Consider the following 17,995-nt stretch of genomic DNA (forward strand, 5'->3'; position numbering starts at 1 on the left):
AGAAATAAAATGATTCCTAATGACATCCTGCTATACTCATTAGATCATATAGATCAGTGTCATGCTCAGCCACCTCCTCTTGCAGTAGATGGGAATAAACACAGAGACCCATAGCCAGACATTATGCAGACAGTGAGAGAACTTGGAACCCTCAACATTCAATGATAATGTCTCCATCAAATCCCTCCCTTCAAGTTTCAGGGAAACCCACAGAAAAGGAGGTGAAAAGAACTAAGAGCCAGAGGGGATGGAGGGCTACAAGAAAACCAGACCTGCTAAGTAAACATTATTTATCTCATATGAAGTCAGAACTGAGCAGCTTGCACAGCGCCTCATGTCTACACTGGGTCCTCTGCATATGTATTATGGCTTCTAGTTTAGTATTTCCATGGAATTCCTGCATGTATAAACAAGTGGTCTCTGGATCTTGTGCCTTCCCTTGGAATTTTTACTTCTAATTATTTGTCTTGTCCAACCTGGATGTGATAGGGTTAGTTTTCTCTTATATTTTGTTATATTTGTATTATCATTCCTTAGAAGACTATTTGTTTGCTAATGAGAGACAGAAAGGGAGTCGATTCAGATGAGATGGCAAGGGAGGTGGGACTGGGAGGACCAGAAGGAGGAGAAACCATAATCAGGATATATTAATAAGAAACAAATCTATTTTCAATAAAGGGGAAATTCCACCAAGATTAAGAGAAAAAAATCTTAAAATCTCAAAATTATAAAATTATGATAAAAATAGATTGTATTTTGCTGTTTTATTATCAATTAGAGGTCTACACAGAAAAACCCTGTCTTGAAAAGCTGAAAAATAAAAAAAAATCTTCTATTTATAATGGAAGAGAAGTAATGTTTTCAATTATGTGACAGACATTTTAGTGTCCATAATACATTACCATCAATAATTTCTGCTATTACTCATCATAGACCTATTACTGAGGCAAACATATGCTGGATCAGTTGTTGTGGAGTGTGACATGCCGGTCTGCAAGAATTCTCTCTTAAAATTCATGCAATCTCTGATTTTATATGAGGAAGTCTTTCATACAACTTTGTAAAATTAATCCCTGAGAATTACAAATGTCTTATAAGTATACATGTCGTTTCTAAACTTATATACTTAAGAATTCAAGTTCTAAGCTGAAAAGTATGCTGACAGTTTAAAAAATCAATAGAAGTCTAGCAATTTAGAGTAGAAAGAAAATTATAGCTGAAAATAGAAAAGCTGACAGTTTCTCTTAAAGACTTGATATCATTTTCTTAATTATAAATGTTAGTCTAAATTTATCTAACCTAGTTTTGTAGATTAAAGGAACTATTTAATTCTTTGATTTTTTTCCAATGCTAAATTATTTAAAATGTGGAATTATTTTAATAATGATAAGAACCATTAATGCTGTGTTCTAAAGTTTAGCCAGATGATCATAATATCAAAATAATTATTAAGTAAATGAAAAAGAAATTTATATATTCAATGAGGTTACCAGGTATAATCTAAAATGCAACATAAGAGAAAATGTAAAAATGATATTCATGTTTAGACAATAAAAATGGAAATGTAGCAATTGAAATATAAAAGTTTTAGCCCTAGTAAAAGCTCTTGAAATCTTCATTATTCAGACAGAAAAAGAAAGTTGCATTTGTAACTATAATATGCATAGGCTGTAAAATTTTCTAGATAGCTTTTATATAAACATAGCGTATGTATATTTTTAGTTAAAGTTAGTTAATGAAAATGTATGAGTTTGATAAATTTAATTTCACATTAATAATTACTAATTAGGACAATATTTTATTAGATAGAGATTGTTTCAATGTTCAAGTAAACTATTTTGTGGTCTATAATAGTTTGTATAACTTATTAAATAGTAATTTGTTGTAAAAATGGGGCCTCTACTGAACTGAAGTTTAGATACAATACACCATGTAGCTTTTATTTTTATGATATTTTTATCTTTAAAACAATTATTGAATTTAAATATAATTTTTATTTTGTTGTTCAACTACTCCTAAACATGAGACATGCTCCAGAGTGGGTGATATAAGCAACTGTCATTTCACTAGAAAAACTGATTTCCCTCTCCCAGAAGTTATAAATGACAGTTCAGCTGTTAGCCTTTACCCTAGTAGCTAGGTATTCATTCATTCATTTATTCATTTTTTAAAACTATACAAAATAAAATATAATAAGATAAAACAAAAACTGTCACCTCAAAGTTGGACCAAATAAACTAAGAGCCCAAGAAGCGGCACAAGAATCAGAGACTTACTCATTCCTTCCAGGAATGACTCAGGAATTCCACAAAAAATGCTAAATTGGAAGCTATAATACAAATGCAGAGGCCCTGGTTCATCCTGCTTCATTATCTGTGAGTTCATATGAGCTTTGCTCATGTTGATTTAGAGGGTCTTGTTTTCTTGTTTTCCCATCCCATTTGGTTCTTAAATTCTTTCTGCCTTCTCTTCTTCAGGGTTCCCTGATCTCTGATGGGAGGAATTTGATGGAGACATATTATTGAGTGATGAGTGTTCTAAGGTCTCTCACTCTTTGTGTAACATCTAGCTGTGGATCTCTAATTTTTACCAATCTGCAGGAGGAGGAAGTTTCTATGATGATAGTTGAACAAGACATTGATCAATGAGTATAGCAGAATATCATTAGGAGTCATTTTATCACTACATAGATTTTTTTTCTTTTTTCTTCTCCCCCCCACCTCCGTCCCCCACCCTCTCATTTTTTTGGACCAATATTATTTAGCATTGACTTAGGTTCCTCAGTTATCTAGTCTCAGGTTCTTGGCCACCCAAGCTATTCCTGGTTTGGGTCCCATTTGTGGAATAGGCCTTAAGTCTTAAGTAGATGAAGGGTTTGGGCTTGGTGTCTATGCTTCACTTTTGATAGCATATAGAGTACCTTCCTGTACTAAAGATGTTGGAACACAGGGGTGAAGAAGGCTCTATGTAGGCTCATCTTCACTATGCTCAACGAGTTGTATAAGTGTTGTCTTCAACAATGGGCCTTGATGTCAGTTTGTCCTGGCAACAACCTAGGTTGTATGGGTATTCCTATGGGATCCTTTTGGGCAACAATTCAATTAGATGTAGCCCAATCTCATTACTAGAAGCCTCTTTGGGTGACAGGGTTGGCCAATTTGGACTCTGTCTCTCTAATTATTTGGTGGTTTCATTTAGAACACCTTCATATAAGTGTATATTTTAGGAAATTTCTACTGTATCAGGTTTCCATACTATTTCCCAAATGACCCTTACTTTTAGATTTCTCTCCCCATCTTCTCTCCCACAATCCCCTTGATCTTTCCATTCCAGTCCCCAATCATACATAACTATCCATCTAATTTCCCTTTCCCAATGAGATCTATCTATTCTCTCTAGTTCCTTACTATATACCTACCCTGTGTGGTTCTATGGATTGTAGCTTGGTTATCATTGACTTAACAGTTAATATTCATATATAGGTGAATATATACCATATTTGTCTTTCTGGGTCTGGGATACCTCACTCAGGAATTTTTCTAGTTTCATCCATTTGCCTGCAAATTTCATTATGTCATTTTGTTTAATGGCTGAATAATACTCCATTGTGTAAACGGACTATATTTGCTTTATCTGTTTTTCCATTGAGGAACAGTTGTTGTCATTTTTGGCTATTGTGAATAGAGCAGCAAAGAACAAGACTGAGCAAGTGTCTTTGGGGTAGAATAAAGCATTCTTTGGCTATATGCCTAAGAGTGATATAACTGGACCTTGAGGTAGAATGATTTCCAGCTTCCTGAAGAACTACCACACTGATTTACATAGTAGCTGTTCAAATTTGCACTCTCAGCAGCAATGCATGAATGTTACTTTTCCTCTATATTCTCAACAGGATGAGCTGTCACTTGTTTTGTTGATCTTAGCCATTCTGACTAATTTAAGATGGATCCTCAAAGTAGTTTTGATTTGCATTTCCCTGATGGATAAGGATGTTGAACATTTGTTTACATGTTTCAGTTATGAGTTTCCTCTGCTACATACTTAGATCTATACTCCATTTTTCTAAATTGGGTTATTTGCTCTCTTTTTGTCTAGTTTCTTGAGTTCTTTAGTTATTTTGAACATTAGCCCTTTCTTAGATGTGTAGTTGGTAAAAATCTGTTCCCATTCCATTGGCTACTGATTTGTCCAAATGATGTTGCCCTATAATATGCAAAATCTTATCAGTTTCATGAAGTCCCATTATTAGTGGTGGATTTCAGTACCTGTGCAATTGCTGTTCTGCTCAGGAAGTTGTCTCCAGTGCCAGAGTTGAAGCCTGTTCCCCACTTACTCTTCTATCAGGTTCACTGGATCTAGTTTTATGTTGAGGTCTTTTATCCATTTTGAGTTAAGTTTTGTGCAGGATAATAAGTATGGATCTCTTCTATATGTGGTCATGTTTAACCAGCACCATTTGTTGAAGATGTTGTCTTCCTCCAGTGTGAATTTCTGGCTTCTTTATCAAATGTCAAGTTCCCATGGGTGTAAAGATTTATATCTGGTTCTTCAATTTGATTTCATTGGCCCACTTGTTCGTTTTTGTGCCAATGCTATGCTCTTATTACTGGAGGCTGCTGTTACCTCCAGCGGTTGTTTTACTATGCAAGGTTGTTTTAACTATCCTGTTATTTTTCTTTTTCCTTTTTCTCTTTCTTTCTTTTTTGGGTGTGTGTTTTTATATGAAGCTCGGAATTGTCCTTTCAAGGTCTATGAAGAATTGTGTTGGAATCTTTATGGGAATTGTACTTAATCTATAGATTGCTTTTCATAGAATGGTCATTTTTATTATGTTAATCCTACTGATGCATGCACATGGGAGACCTTTCCATCTTCTGATATCTTCTTTGATTTCTTTCTTCAGTGATTTGAAGATTTTCCCATTCAAGCCTGTTGTGGTATAGTGTTCCCCGAAATATTATGCAGGCTAATAAACTTATCTGATGTCAGAGAACAGGACAGCCACGATATTAAACATGAGGACAGGCAGTGGTAGCACACGCCTTTAATCCCAGCACTTGGGAGGCAGAGCCAGGAGGATCTCTGAGTTCAAGGCCACAGTAGAAACAGCCAGGCTTTAATCCCAGAAAGCAAGCCTTTAATCCCAGGGAGTGACAGCAGAAAGAGAAAGATATATAAGGTGTGAGGACCAGAAACTAGAAGCATTTGGCTGGTTAAGCATTTGGCTGGTTAAGCTTTTAGGCTTCTAGCAGCATTTCAGCTGAGACCCATTTGGATGAGGCTTCAGAAGCTTGCAGTCTGAGGAAACAAGACCAGCTGAGGAACTGGCGAGGTGAGGAAGCTGTGGCTTGTTCTGTCTCTTTGATCTTCCAGCATTCACCCCAATAACTGGCCTCAGGTTTGATTTATTAATAAGAATTTTTAAGATTCCTGCTACACAAGCCTTTCCCTTGCTTTGTAAGAGTTATCCCAAGAGATTTTATATTATTTTATGCTATTGTGAAATGTATTGTTCCCCTGATTTCTTTCTTGTACCATTCTTTATTTGTAGATAGGGAGGTTACTGACTTTTGTGAGTTAATTTAGTATCCAACTACTTTGCTATAAGTCTTTATCAGCTGTAGGAGTTTCCTAGTGTAAAATTTTGGGTCACTCATGTTTGCCATCATATCTTTTGCACATAAATATACTTCAACTTCTTCATTTTAAATTTACATCTCTTTAATCTATTTCAGTTGTCTTAGAGCTCTAGCTATGACATCAAGTACTATACGGAATAGGTATGGAAGTAGACAACCTTGTTCATAATAATAATATCAATTACATTTGGCCAGAGGTTTCATATTAGCACAACCTTAGGTGAGACTATCTGTATAATTATGGTGCAGATTGTAACATGGTGGGCAACTAGACTGTATTCCAAGGTGCCATAACCAGTGAGCAATGGGAACAGTGTTTGCCATAATTTGCATCATGCAGTATTCTATTATACCATTTTAAACAAATTCCCCATTGAACACAGAGTAAATAAGGAAGATGAATTACACTGTGAAGCCCTGAAACATTTTTAAAATTTGCCAACCAGACGTGAGAAGGATAGGAAAGTCTAAAATGTGAAAGTGTGTGTGTGTGGGGGGGGGGGGGGGTATTTTCATAATGTGTTCTCTAGGTTAATGAGTCCAAATGTTTAGGCTACTTTTTAATGTTTTAGAATTTTTATGAAATATTGATGGTTTTAGTGATTAAATAGGAAAGAATGTCTATTTCCTCTCCTTCCTCTTTTCTTTCCCTCTCCCTAACTATCTCATTCTCTCCCCCCCTGTGTCTCTCTCTCCATCCCCCTTCTATTCTCCCTCCGTTTCTTCTCTATCCCTCATTCCATTTTTCTCCTGCTTATTTGTCCTCTTTCTCTTTTGTGTTCATTTTTTTTAAGTGTATGCAACAACACTTAATTGAGAGAAATAAAATTCTCTATCCCTTCATGCTACAAAGTGAGTATTAATACATGGAAATAACTGTTCTCAGTATCTCACAATAAGAGGTATCAAAACAAAAAATCCTCTCATGATGTTACTTGTTATGATTTGATAGTTTTTGAATGGTTCAATATCTAATGAAAATTAAATAAATTAAAGACATAAGTAAGCTAATATCTATGTGATTAGCTAAACATAAACACGGTCATGACTTCTAATTATTTAGTTATCTCTAGACACAATATGAAGCTTTGTGGACACACTTGCATTTAATTCCAAGCAACAAGAAACACTTAAATATTTGGAAAGTATTGTGAAATATTCAAATATATGTATTTGTTCTAAATTCACTTACTTTAATTGCTTTTTTAAATTTTTTCCAATTCAACTTTTTAAAATTTTTTTTAAAGATTTATTTATTTATTATGTATACAGTGTTCTGCCTGCATGTATAATTGCAGGCCAGAAGAGGGCATCAGATCTCATTACAGATAGTTGTGAGCCACCATGTGGTTGCTGGGAATTGAACTCAGGACCTCTGGAAGAGCAACCAGTGCTCTTAACCGCTGAGCCATCTCTCCAGCCCAATTCAACTTTTTCAATTGATTCTTTATGGATTTCACATCATGCATCTTGATCCCATTCATCTCCTTGCCCCTTTCCATCCACCCTCTTCCCTTCAACCTACCATATCCTCCAGAAGAGGAAAAACAGAAGAAAGAAAAGGAAAATCTCATCATGGAAGCTGTTGTGGGACACAGTGAGTCACATGGTATACCTTTAGTTCACTATCATTACTTGCAAGTGTTCGTTGCGGTGAGTCGTTGGTCTAGGTTCAGGCCTCTGGTTTCTGCTGCAACATAAATACAGGACCCTCCCTGGGGCTCTGATTGTGCAGCCTCTTGTTGTTGTGTGTCGTGGAGATCCTACAACTTGGAATCAGCATGATTTACCCGTTCACATGCCCCGACAGGTCATAGATGGAGGAGATGCTGGGATGGCACAACTCATAGCCCTGGTTCTGGGTCAGGAGGTTGCTGGGTTGGTCAGCCTGCTAGCTTTCCCTTGTCCTCACCACCACGGTGAGCTCTCTGGCACTGTGCTTACTACCCAATGTGGTAAGCTGCAAGGGGTGGACTAGTTCTCCTCCCCACACCACCAGGGCCATCTCTACTGTATTGCCCAGGGAATGCTAACAGGGACCACTCTACAGAGTGCTGCAGCTGGTGAGAGGCAGAGCTAGCTCTCCTACTCTCCCACCTGCCACAGGCCATGAGGGATTGGAGAGGGTGCTTCTCTCCCTTGCTCATGCCACCATAGGACAGATAAAGGGCAAGGCCAGACCACATTTTCTATGACAAATGAGAGCATTCTGGAATCTTATAATTACAAATTATGGAAGCACAGTTCTCTTATAATTACTTCTAAGAACTGGGTGTGAAGTGCCCCATTAAATTATTCAATGAACAAAGTACATCTTTTCTAAGTATCAAGATAATGTTTGCCTTTTATTTTTTTCTTCATTAAATACTAGCAAAAATTGCTTTGAGGTAAAACAGAAGCAAGTGTGTCTTCAAATTCAGAATCACCCTAACCTCAGCAGTGACACCATTTAAATAAGTTTTTGTCCAAAAATATTCTAAGGTTGCCATTCAATCTGTTTGCCCTCTGTAACAGGGGATGGTATTGGAGAGTTTCAGTAGGCAAGCGTGTTTCTTCCCTTTCATAGCTTGTCAGCCCACTGCCGCAGCACACAGCTCAGTGGTGCTCATTGCCGCATACGCCTCCCTATCGAGATAGTTTAGAATGAAACAACGTCATTGATCAGAGAGGCCTTAGAGGCCCCCAAAGCAATGCGGTTCTTGTCATCCTTCTTGGTTATTCTCCAGAACTAAATAAGATCCTGATGGCTGAAGGCACCACACACCTTGGTTTCACAAAATAGAAAAATCAGGCTGGAACTTACCTAGCAGCCTCATGTCTACCTCCTAGCTTTCATAATGACAAAATTGCTAGGATAGTTGATAGGAAAGAAATGTCATCAATGGTTTTAACCAGCTTTTAATTCCACAAACAACACTAATTTGTCAGGCAGCATGTAGATATTTGTATAATTGTGGCAAGAAATTATGAAGGTAACCAATTGATTTTAGGCTCACTTCACAGGAGGGACAAAATGCCTAAAACTGTAAATATAGTCAAACGCTCATGAGAAGGGAGGTTATGGGGAACTTAATTCTGTTTTTAGTTAAATTGGCATAGTATCAAATCGCCTTGTAAATACGCTCTTATACCTAGACAGCAATTAAAAGACCTTCTCCAAGGCTAAGGGAACAATGTGGAGAGGAAGCAGAAAGAAGGAGAGAGCTAGAAAATACAGAAATATACTGCGAAATGCCATCTTCTGGGCAATATACGGCCACAGGAATCAGGAATTCTCAATGACTAAAGATGCCTACAATAGGTCTGTCCAGGAATGGTCCACAAACAGGCAGCAATGGATGAGGGGAGGCCCAGAGTGCCTGACTCATCACCGCTGCAAAATTTAGTATTGCTGAATTTGTGGAAAGGAGCCCTTATCAGGTTCCAGTGGAGAGTCCAAATAAACTAGTCAAGCAGATGGCAATGGCTAAACTAAATGGGTCAGACAACAAAACCAAACATCATGAATCTAGGAAAAGTATAGGAAGTGAGGAGGAGGAATTGACAGAGGGAGATAAAAGAAGATTGTAGAGGGATTAACCAGAATGCATTATATGTACACATAAAATTTTCTTTTTTATTATTATATTTTATACTACTTAAACAATTTTAAAATTTAAATATATTTTGATCATTTTCTTCCCCTCTCCCAAGTTCTTCCAGATCTGCTCCCTCTCCCTACAAACCCAACTCTAAGTTCTGTCTCAAAAAGCAAGCAAAAACCCGATACAACAACAAAATATAATGCAACCCCCCCCCAAAAGAAAACCCTCCAAACAGTAACCAAACAACAGAAAAACTGTGGAGTCCAGTACATGTTGGTCAACAACTTCACCTGAACATGAGGCCTGCCCTCGAGTGGCTGATATATCCAAGGCTACTTTATGGGAGAAAACTGATTTTCCTCTCCCAGCAGGTGTAAACTTTTCCCGAGTGGCTGAGTTTTCATTCATTTATTCATTCATGTTTTTTAAAGTACAACAAAATAAAGTATAATAAAATGCAGCAAAGACTATCACATCTGGTTGGACAAGACAAACCAACTGGAAGAAAGGAGCCCAAGTAAAGGCACACACATGAATCCAATAAAACACTAAACTCAAAGTCATAATATACACACAGAGGACCTGTTGCAGACCTGTGCAGGCCCTGCGTATGCTGCTTCAAGTCTCACGAGTTTTGTTCGTATTGATTTAGAGGGCCTTGTTTTCTTGGTGTCCTCTAACCCCTTTGGCTCTTATACTCTTTATGAATTAATTTGAATTCTCAAAAATCTTAAGGGATGAAATAAGATTTACTTTTCAGTCTTTGTCCAATATACCACTTATTTTTGCTACTTAACAAGTAAATACATCCATATTCTGATTTGGGGAAACAGAATGAGAAATTAAGTGAACATTCTACCATTTTTGGTGGTCCTCTAACACATGAAGTGGCCTGTTTGGGTCTTGTACTGTTGGTTATGAGTTCATGAGTGCAATGGTAGGAAGCAGCATTTCAGAAACTCTCCCTCATCTTTGTCTTCTACATTCTTTCCATCCCTCTTCTGCTTCTTCCCTGAGCCTTAGGCTGGAGAAGGTTGATAACTCGTTTGCTTTTGAGAGCAATTATCATCTGGCTTAAACAAAGGCTTCTGAGAAAAATTATATCTAGGACAAATTAAACAATATAGACCCCACAAACATACAAAAAAATAACAAATAGTACATACATACTTCATGGAAATGAATTTTTCAAAATGTAGTATTTGTCAGGATTTTTAGTTACCTAACTAGAATATTTCCTAATTATTTTCCACTTGTCTTAAAGATTTGAAAACCATAGACTTTCATTGACTATTGTAGATATAGATGGCTGGTAAGCAACACTCCTCATTTATCCTGTATATTTGTATTTCAAAAGCAAAGTCTTTCATGCAACACATATTGATCACAAAACATAGAGCAATGTATTGACATCATGGTATAGAATGATGGATCATATGATTTTCATTTTTCCTACTGTATAGAATGTTTTATCAGATAGATAAAAAATAGTTCATTTTAGGACTCTAAAAAATAGGATACTTAAATCTTTAAAATTTTCAATTTAAGTTTAAAATACATATAATGAGAATAAAACATTTTAATAACTTACTCTATGACAGTGATAGAAACATGTCTTACACTTTTCCATTTGTAAGAATAGCAGTAGGATTTGTAAATTTTAAGTATAGTTTTACTATGCTGAAATAACATAGTTAAGTATGTGTTCAGTTTTAATTACTCCATGTATTATTTTCTCCTCCATGTGAGGGCTATTGTGTTATGATCTAGACTATAGTACAAACTCTGCCCATTGTAACTTATTTAATTTTACATGTTATAGAGTATACACCATTTATTTATTACTGCAGATAGTGAAAATGTACATAAGAAGAAATAAAATGTTGTATAGTATTTTATTTAAAAAATGTTTCATAGTGGAATTCATTTTAGCAAGTTGAGAATTTATGAGGATTTCAGATCACATACTTCCACTCTAACATTTTGAAGATTGATCAGAGCAAATCTTAGCCAAAGCTTATAGTATCAAAGAACTACCCTATACCAAATAGATTGTTAGTTCATATTCTAAGCTTCAGACTTAAAAAGCAGGGACAGATAGCACAGATATGCTCTAGAGAATTGGTTGATCAGGGCATAAAAAGACTTACCCATCCATGAGCCATACAAACTATCTACCTGACAGGAAGGTGGATCTCTGGTCCTCTACAAGAACAGCAAGTGCTCTTCACCACAGAGCCACTGCTCCAGACTCTTAATTAGAAATGTTAAAGGCATTTTCTCTTTTAAAATACACAGTCATTATATAACACATAGATTCAGGCAAGTGTAAAGATGGAGATGTCATCAATTACTAAAGTTAAACTAAGTCACATTCATAATTGGTACAATGAACATATTAGACCCACACATATCAACTGTGTTACTTTGGTTTCCTCTTCTATTTAAAAATATTCATTTGGTTCACCTCTACAAATATGAGATCATTTTCAGTATTGATTACATGTATGTACCACTGTTAATATTTTGTTATTTTTTGACCATGACTATATTATCTTTTTTCTCCAATTAGAATACATTGATTGAGCATGGTTTCTTTAACTATGTGACTGTTTAAACATATTTAACATATTTATTGCATTTCAAAGGATTATTGAGCACAAAATAATATCATTGTCCTTTTTTAATCTTTAAAACTGTGTCACAACTGTACATTGATTTAAGTAATCCTTGAAAGATAATGAAAAATGTATGTACAGAGTTCTCCTCCCTTCCTTCTTCTTTTTTTCCTTCCTTTCCTTTTTTTTTGTCTGAAACAGGGTCTTACTTTGAAGTTTGGTGGCTGGGCTGGAGCTCTGCAGTGAGCCAAGTAGACCAGGCTAGTCTAAAACTCAGAAACATCAACCTGATTTTGCCATGTGAGTGCTGAGACTAAAGGAATGTGCCATCATTATCCAACAGTTTTTGGAAATGGTTTTGGGAATTGGGGATTAGCAAAACCCTTAAAAATTGCATCTGAAATGGTTTAATGTGTCTTCAGAACAAGAGACTTCCTGTGACATAATCACAGTGACCATTCTTTCTAAACAGAAATAGAAAATGAAATAATAACCTGCAGCCCTGGCTATACATTGGGCTAAATCCTTATCCAGTATTGAGTTTGAATTGTTTTAATTATATAGATCCTAGTGGATAAGTGTTAATAAACTTCAATTTAAATAAAAAATTAAATAAAAGTTCTACATCTCTTTAGAATATTATATTTCAATTGGAGTTCTAAGTGTGAACAGTCATGTGAAGTTACAGAGTTTACAAAATTAATCACAGAAGATTATAAGTCAGTTAGATTCCGATCTAAGAGTGGATGCACATAGAAATCAGCCAATTTTAAGCACAGATTTGAAGTTTCATATATGTCGTGAGAAGATGTAGCCCAAGATATCTTTGCCAATATTTAGATGTGGACCTTTACATGGCTATGTTCCTTGACTGGGAGCTCACACACTCACCAATCACCAAGTTAATGCGTCTCCTCATTTAAGGAATACAGGCATCAATTTCTTTTCTATCAAGATATTAATTTCTTCTATTGGAAATGATACTTCTTATAATTCTCTCTCTCATACACTGGAGCAAGCTCATGCTACACACAGACACACGCACACATGGACGTATGCACGCACGCATACACCACACACAAGCACACACATGCACTCTCTCTATATAGATAAAATTTCAAAAGCTCCTACCTCAAACAGCAATAAAAACTTCATTTACTCTATCACCAAATAAGAAGAGCCTTTGTACTAACCTTATACAGCAGTGGTAATTTTCCTAATTTCAGGAGTGCAATTTGATTTGTTGTATTTTTAAATTTTGTGATCCTTTTTAAATCATCTGCAGTTCCATAACTCACATCGATGACATCAGCCTGAAAAGGGAAAATGTACAGGAAAATAAAACTTTATAGTGAGAATAATGTCAGGTATCTAGTTGTTTGTAGCGAATCAAATCTTCAAAGACAACCTATGCTGTCCTAACTTTAACTCTCTAACTGACCAGTTACAATGTTGCCTCTTTACACAAGGACGAAGCTTCTCTGCTTTCTCCCTTCTATGAGTTGAAAATCATCAGGTTTGTTTTTATAGATTCATGTTTCATGAGTCATTTTTACAAACATCAGAGGATTGATTTTTTTAGGATCAATAAGAATCATAATAATCATATCAATCTCAGGCTTGCAAGTTTAACAAGTCATTATTTATTATTATTATTATCAAGTACAATGTCGTCTATGAATGAATGATTGTGCACAACTGTTCAAATTGCTCATATGACCAGACATCATTGACAATTGTTATGTCACCCACCACAAACATGGCATTCTGGTCTCGAAAATATTGCACCAAATAACTATTTATGCCATAATTCCATCACACGTTACCTTTATATTGTTCTTTTTAATTAGTTCCCTTTTCTCGCAAGCAAAATATTTATGAGTATGTGAAATCTCCATCAGTAGTCCTGGTTCCCTTTCCTTTTGCAAAATTCTGAACTGCGGGACCCATCAAAGAGATATTCCTAGCAGGCAAGATGATTCTTTTCAGCTATGCTTTTTTTAACTTTTGTTATTAAAATAATTGTTGTTGTGGGTTCTAATGATTATGTATTACAAAGTGTATTCTTTCAAGTTACAGCTTGCGGTAGACATGATGAAAGAGTGAGAGGAAGTGGCTGGAGACGGAGAGGGAAATTCAGCAAAATCTAAGGACTTCATCTGGCAGTACACAACAGCCTCCCTGGATGATACCTTTGAGCAAAGGATTCTGTTTCAAGAACTCATAAGTACTAGACATAGTCAAGAAGCAAAAGTGGACACATGCTATTCCTCCATTCCATTTTTCATACAACAAAATCTATGATCCAAGCCAGACAATTGTGTTACTCCCAGTTGGCAACTCTTCTTACTGCAGTTAATGTTGTCCATATAGCCTCCCACAGGCATGACCAAGTCCATCTAGCCACTAGTCCATCAGCTGACAATTAACATTAACCATCACTTTCAGCTATCACCTTTACGAACATCTTCAAAACTTTGCTAACACATCAAGGCCCATTTCAACCCTTACCTATCAGATGAATTATATTTCACTGTCACTCAATATGAACTTTTACTAGTTTTACTTTCAAATAATCTGTGTCCGGTTAAGGACCTCCCCGTCCTGTCCCCTGGTGTGTGTGTGTGTGTGTGTGTGTGTGTGTGGGCATGTGCCTGAACTAGTGTGAGTATATCTGTGTGAGTATGCATGTGGGCTTGCATAGTTTCCATTTTTACTACTATGAAACTTTTTGTTGAGGGCACATTGCACATTATTTTTCCCAATTATTCATCATGCATAGTCAGGTGCCAAGGCTTATATTTAAATAATTATGAAATATAGAAAAAGCTAAGTTATACTTTCAAGTGAATTTGTCAAGAGACCTAATTGTTAAAACACTTCTCTCAGGACTGGTTTTCACTATAATTTTCTTCCTATTAAAATATAATTAAATAAGTGCCTTTAATATAATTTTTTGAGTTTACTAATACCATTACCATATAAGTAACAGTTAATCTATGATTTTAAAAACTTGGTTGAAGAAATGATCACATATTATTAGTGAGTGCACTGCAAAAAGAAGAAATTTTTTATTTTTCATTTCATTTAGTAAGCTACACACTATTTGATGTTCAATGGCAGAAGCTAGAAATAGACTATTACTCTATTGGTCACATTAATGAACATATTTCTCATATTTAGAAATGGTTAAGGGAAAATAACAACAACAACAACTGAAAAGCAACAACTTATATTATTCTATGTTAAAAAGAAATCATTTTACTAAGTTGATACAAAAATTGATCCACACTGAAATAGCTGAGAAGAAGTTGGATACATTATAAAAATGAATGCTTCCCACCCCTGGGTCCCACCCCTGGGCACCATCCTGGGAGGACCTGCCCAATTTGGCCCTAAGTTTCCGGCCAATGAGTGGGCCCTGTGGGAAGGCTCCCCTTTTCCAAGACTGCAGGCAGACACTGCAGTCTCCACAGCCTGCCCCCACGCCCATTTTCCCTGAGAACCCAGCCACTTCCTGAGACTCAGAGACCAGCCCCCAGCTCTCATCCACCCCAGAACTCCCATCTGGACCAGAGAGACCCTCCAGTGGACACTACAACCTCAACGCCTTGCCCCCACACCCATCTGCTGGAGACCCCAGCCACTGCTGGAGACTTAGAGACCAGTGTCCAGCATTCCATCCTGCCCCGGATCTCCCATCTGGACCAGAGAGCCCCCAGCTCCCATCTACCCCAGAACTCTCATCTGGACAAGAGGAGCTCCCATCTGGACAAGATAAGGAGACCCCAGGGACTTCCTGAGACTCAGAGTCCAGCCGCCCAGCTCCTATCTGGCCAGTGCTCTCATCTGAACCAGAGCTCCCATCCGGCCCAGAACTTCCATCTGGATCAGAGAGAGGCTCTCTAAATCTGTCAGCTCTGTCTGGACCAAGTACCCTGATAAGACCAAGAACGAATCCACAAGGAGATGGGCAGACGCCAAGGCAGAAGTACATACAACAAAATAAAGAGCAATATAGCATCACCAGAACCTAGCCCTTCTCCAACAGCTATACCTGAACATCATGGAATGGAAGAAGCAGAAGAAAACAGCCTTATAAGTAACATCATGAAGAGTCTAGAGGCTTATATAGAAGAAATCAAAAATAAAGTGGAGGAACAGACAAACAAAAAATGGGAAGAATGCTATAAAAAACTAGAGGAGAGGACAATTAAAGCAGAAGAAAACGATAAGTCCCTGAAAGAAAATCATGAAAAAGCAAGGGAAACTGTCCAAGACCTGAAGAGGGAAATAGAAAAAATAAAGAAGACACTAACAGAAAGAATGCTGGAAATAGAAAATCTGAGTACACAAACAGGAACTTCAGATGCAAGTATAACCAACAGAATGCAAGAGATGGACAACAGGATCTCTGGTGTTGAAGATACAGTAGAAGAAATAGATTCATCAGTCAAAGAAAACACTAAAACCAACAAAGTCATGACCCAAAATGTCCAAGAAATTTGGGACACCATGAAAAGACCAAACCAATGAATAATAAGGATAGAGGAAGGAGAAAAATACCAACTCAAAGGCACAGAAAATATATTTAACAAGATCATAGAAGAAAACTTTCCCAACTTAAAGAAGGGAATACCTATGAAGATACAAGAAGCCTATAGAACACCAAACAGAGTAGACCCCCCAAAAAAGTCCCCTTGCCATATAATAATTAAAAACTAAACATACAAAATAAAGACAGAATATTAAGGGCAGCAAAGGAAGAAGTCCAAGTGACTTATAAAGGCAAACTCATCAGAATAACACCCGATTTCTCAATGGAGACATTGAAAGCCAGAAGGACCTGGACAGATATAATGCAGACACTAAGAGATTATGGATGCCAGCCTAGACTAATATACCCAGCAAAACTTTCACCCATCATGGATAGAGTGAACAAGACCATCCAAGACAAAACCAGATTTAAACAATACTTATTCACAAACCCAGCCCTACAGAAAGCACTGAAGAAAAATTCCAACCTAACGAAGGCAGATACACCCTTGAAAACACAGGCAATAGATAACACCACAGCAGTAAACCCCAAAGAAGAGAAGTATACACACACTACCACCAAAAAATAAAAATAATAACAGGAATGAACAATCACTGGTCATTAATATCCCTTAATATCAATGGACTTAATTCACCTATAAAAAGACAGACTAACAGAAGGGATAGAAAAACAGGACCCATCTTTCTGCTGCATACAAGAAACACACCTCAAATTCAAAGATAGACACAACCTATAAATAAAAGGTTGGGAAAAGACTTTCCAATCAAATGGTCTTAAGAAGAAAGCTGGTGTAGCCATCTTAATATCCAGCAAAATAGACTTCAAACTAAAATCTATCAAAAGAGTTGATGAAGGACATTACATACTCATTGCAGGAAAGATCCACTAAGATGAAGTCTCAATTCTGAACATTTATGCCCCAAACACAAGGGCATCCACATATGTAAAAGAAACATTACTAAAGCTTAAATCACATGTAAAACCCCACACATTAATAGTGGGAGACTTCAACACCCCACTTTCACCTCTGGACAGATCGGCCAAATTTAAATTTAACAGAGACATAATGGTCTTTACTGAGGTTATGGCTCAAATGGACTTAATCGATATCTACAGAACATTCCACCCAAACAAAAAAGAATATACCTTCTTCTCAGCACCCCATGGAACCTTCACTAAAATCGACCACATACTTGGCCACAAAGCAAATCTCAACAGATACAAAACAACTGGAATAACCTCCTGTGTTCTATCAGACCACCATGGTTTAAAGTTAAATTTCAACAACATAAAAAAACTACAGAAATCCTACAATCTCATGGAAACTGAATAATGCTCAACTGAATCACCAATGGGTTAAGGAAGAAATAAAGAAAGCAATTAAAGACTTCCTAGAGATCAGTGAAAATGAATGCATCACATACCGAAACTTATGGGACACTATGAAAGCAGTGCTAAGAGGGAAATTCATAGCACTAAATGCCCACATAAAGAAGCTGGAGAAATCTCACACTAGTGACTTGGCAGCACACCTGAAAGCCCTTGAACAGGAAGAATCAAAGTCTCCCAGAAGGAACAGACACCAGGAAATTATCA

General features: G+C 36.7%; 1 protein-coding gene across 1 annotated transcript in view; it reads right to left on the bottom strand.

Annotated features, from left to right (window-relative positions):
* The window catches only part of LOC118585534 (inactive N-acetylated-alpha-linked acidic dipeptidase-like protein 2), a 221,945-nt gene that overhangs the window by 191,449 nt on the left and 12,501 nt on the right, over positions 1-17,995 (bottom strand). The window contains exon 3 of the mRNA XM_036190212.1: positions 13,035-13,154. Within this exon, the coding sequence (XP_036046105.1) occupies positions 13,035-13,154 (120 nt within the window). The remainder of the gene's footprint in view (positions 1-13,034; positions 13,155-17,995) is intronic.

Source organism: Onychomys torridus, chromosome 6 (assembly GCF_903995425.1).
Source record: "Onychomys torridus chromosome 6, mOncTor1.1, whole genome shotgun sequence".
Taxonomy (NCBI): Eukaryota; Metazoa; Chordata; class Mammalia; order Rodentia; family Cricetidae; genus Onychomys; species Onychomys torridus.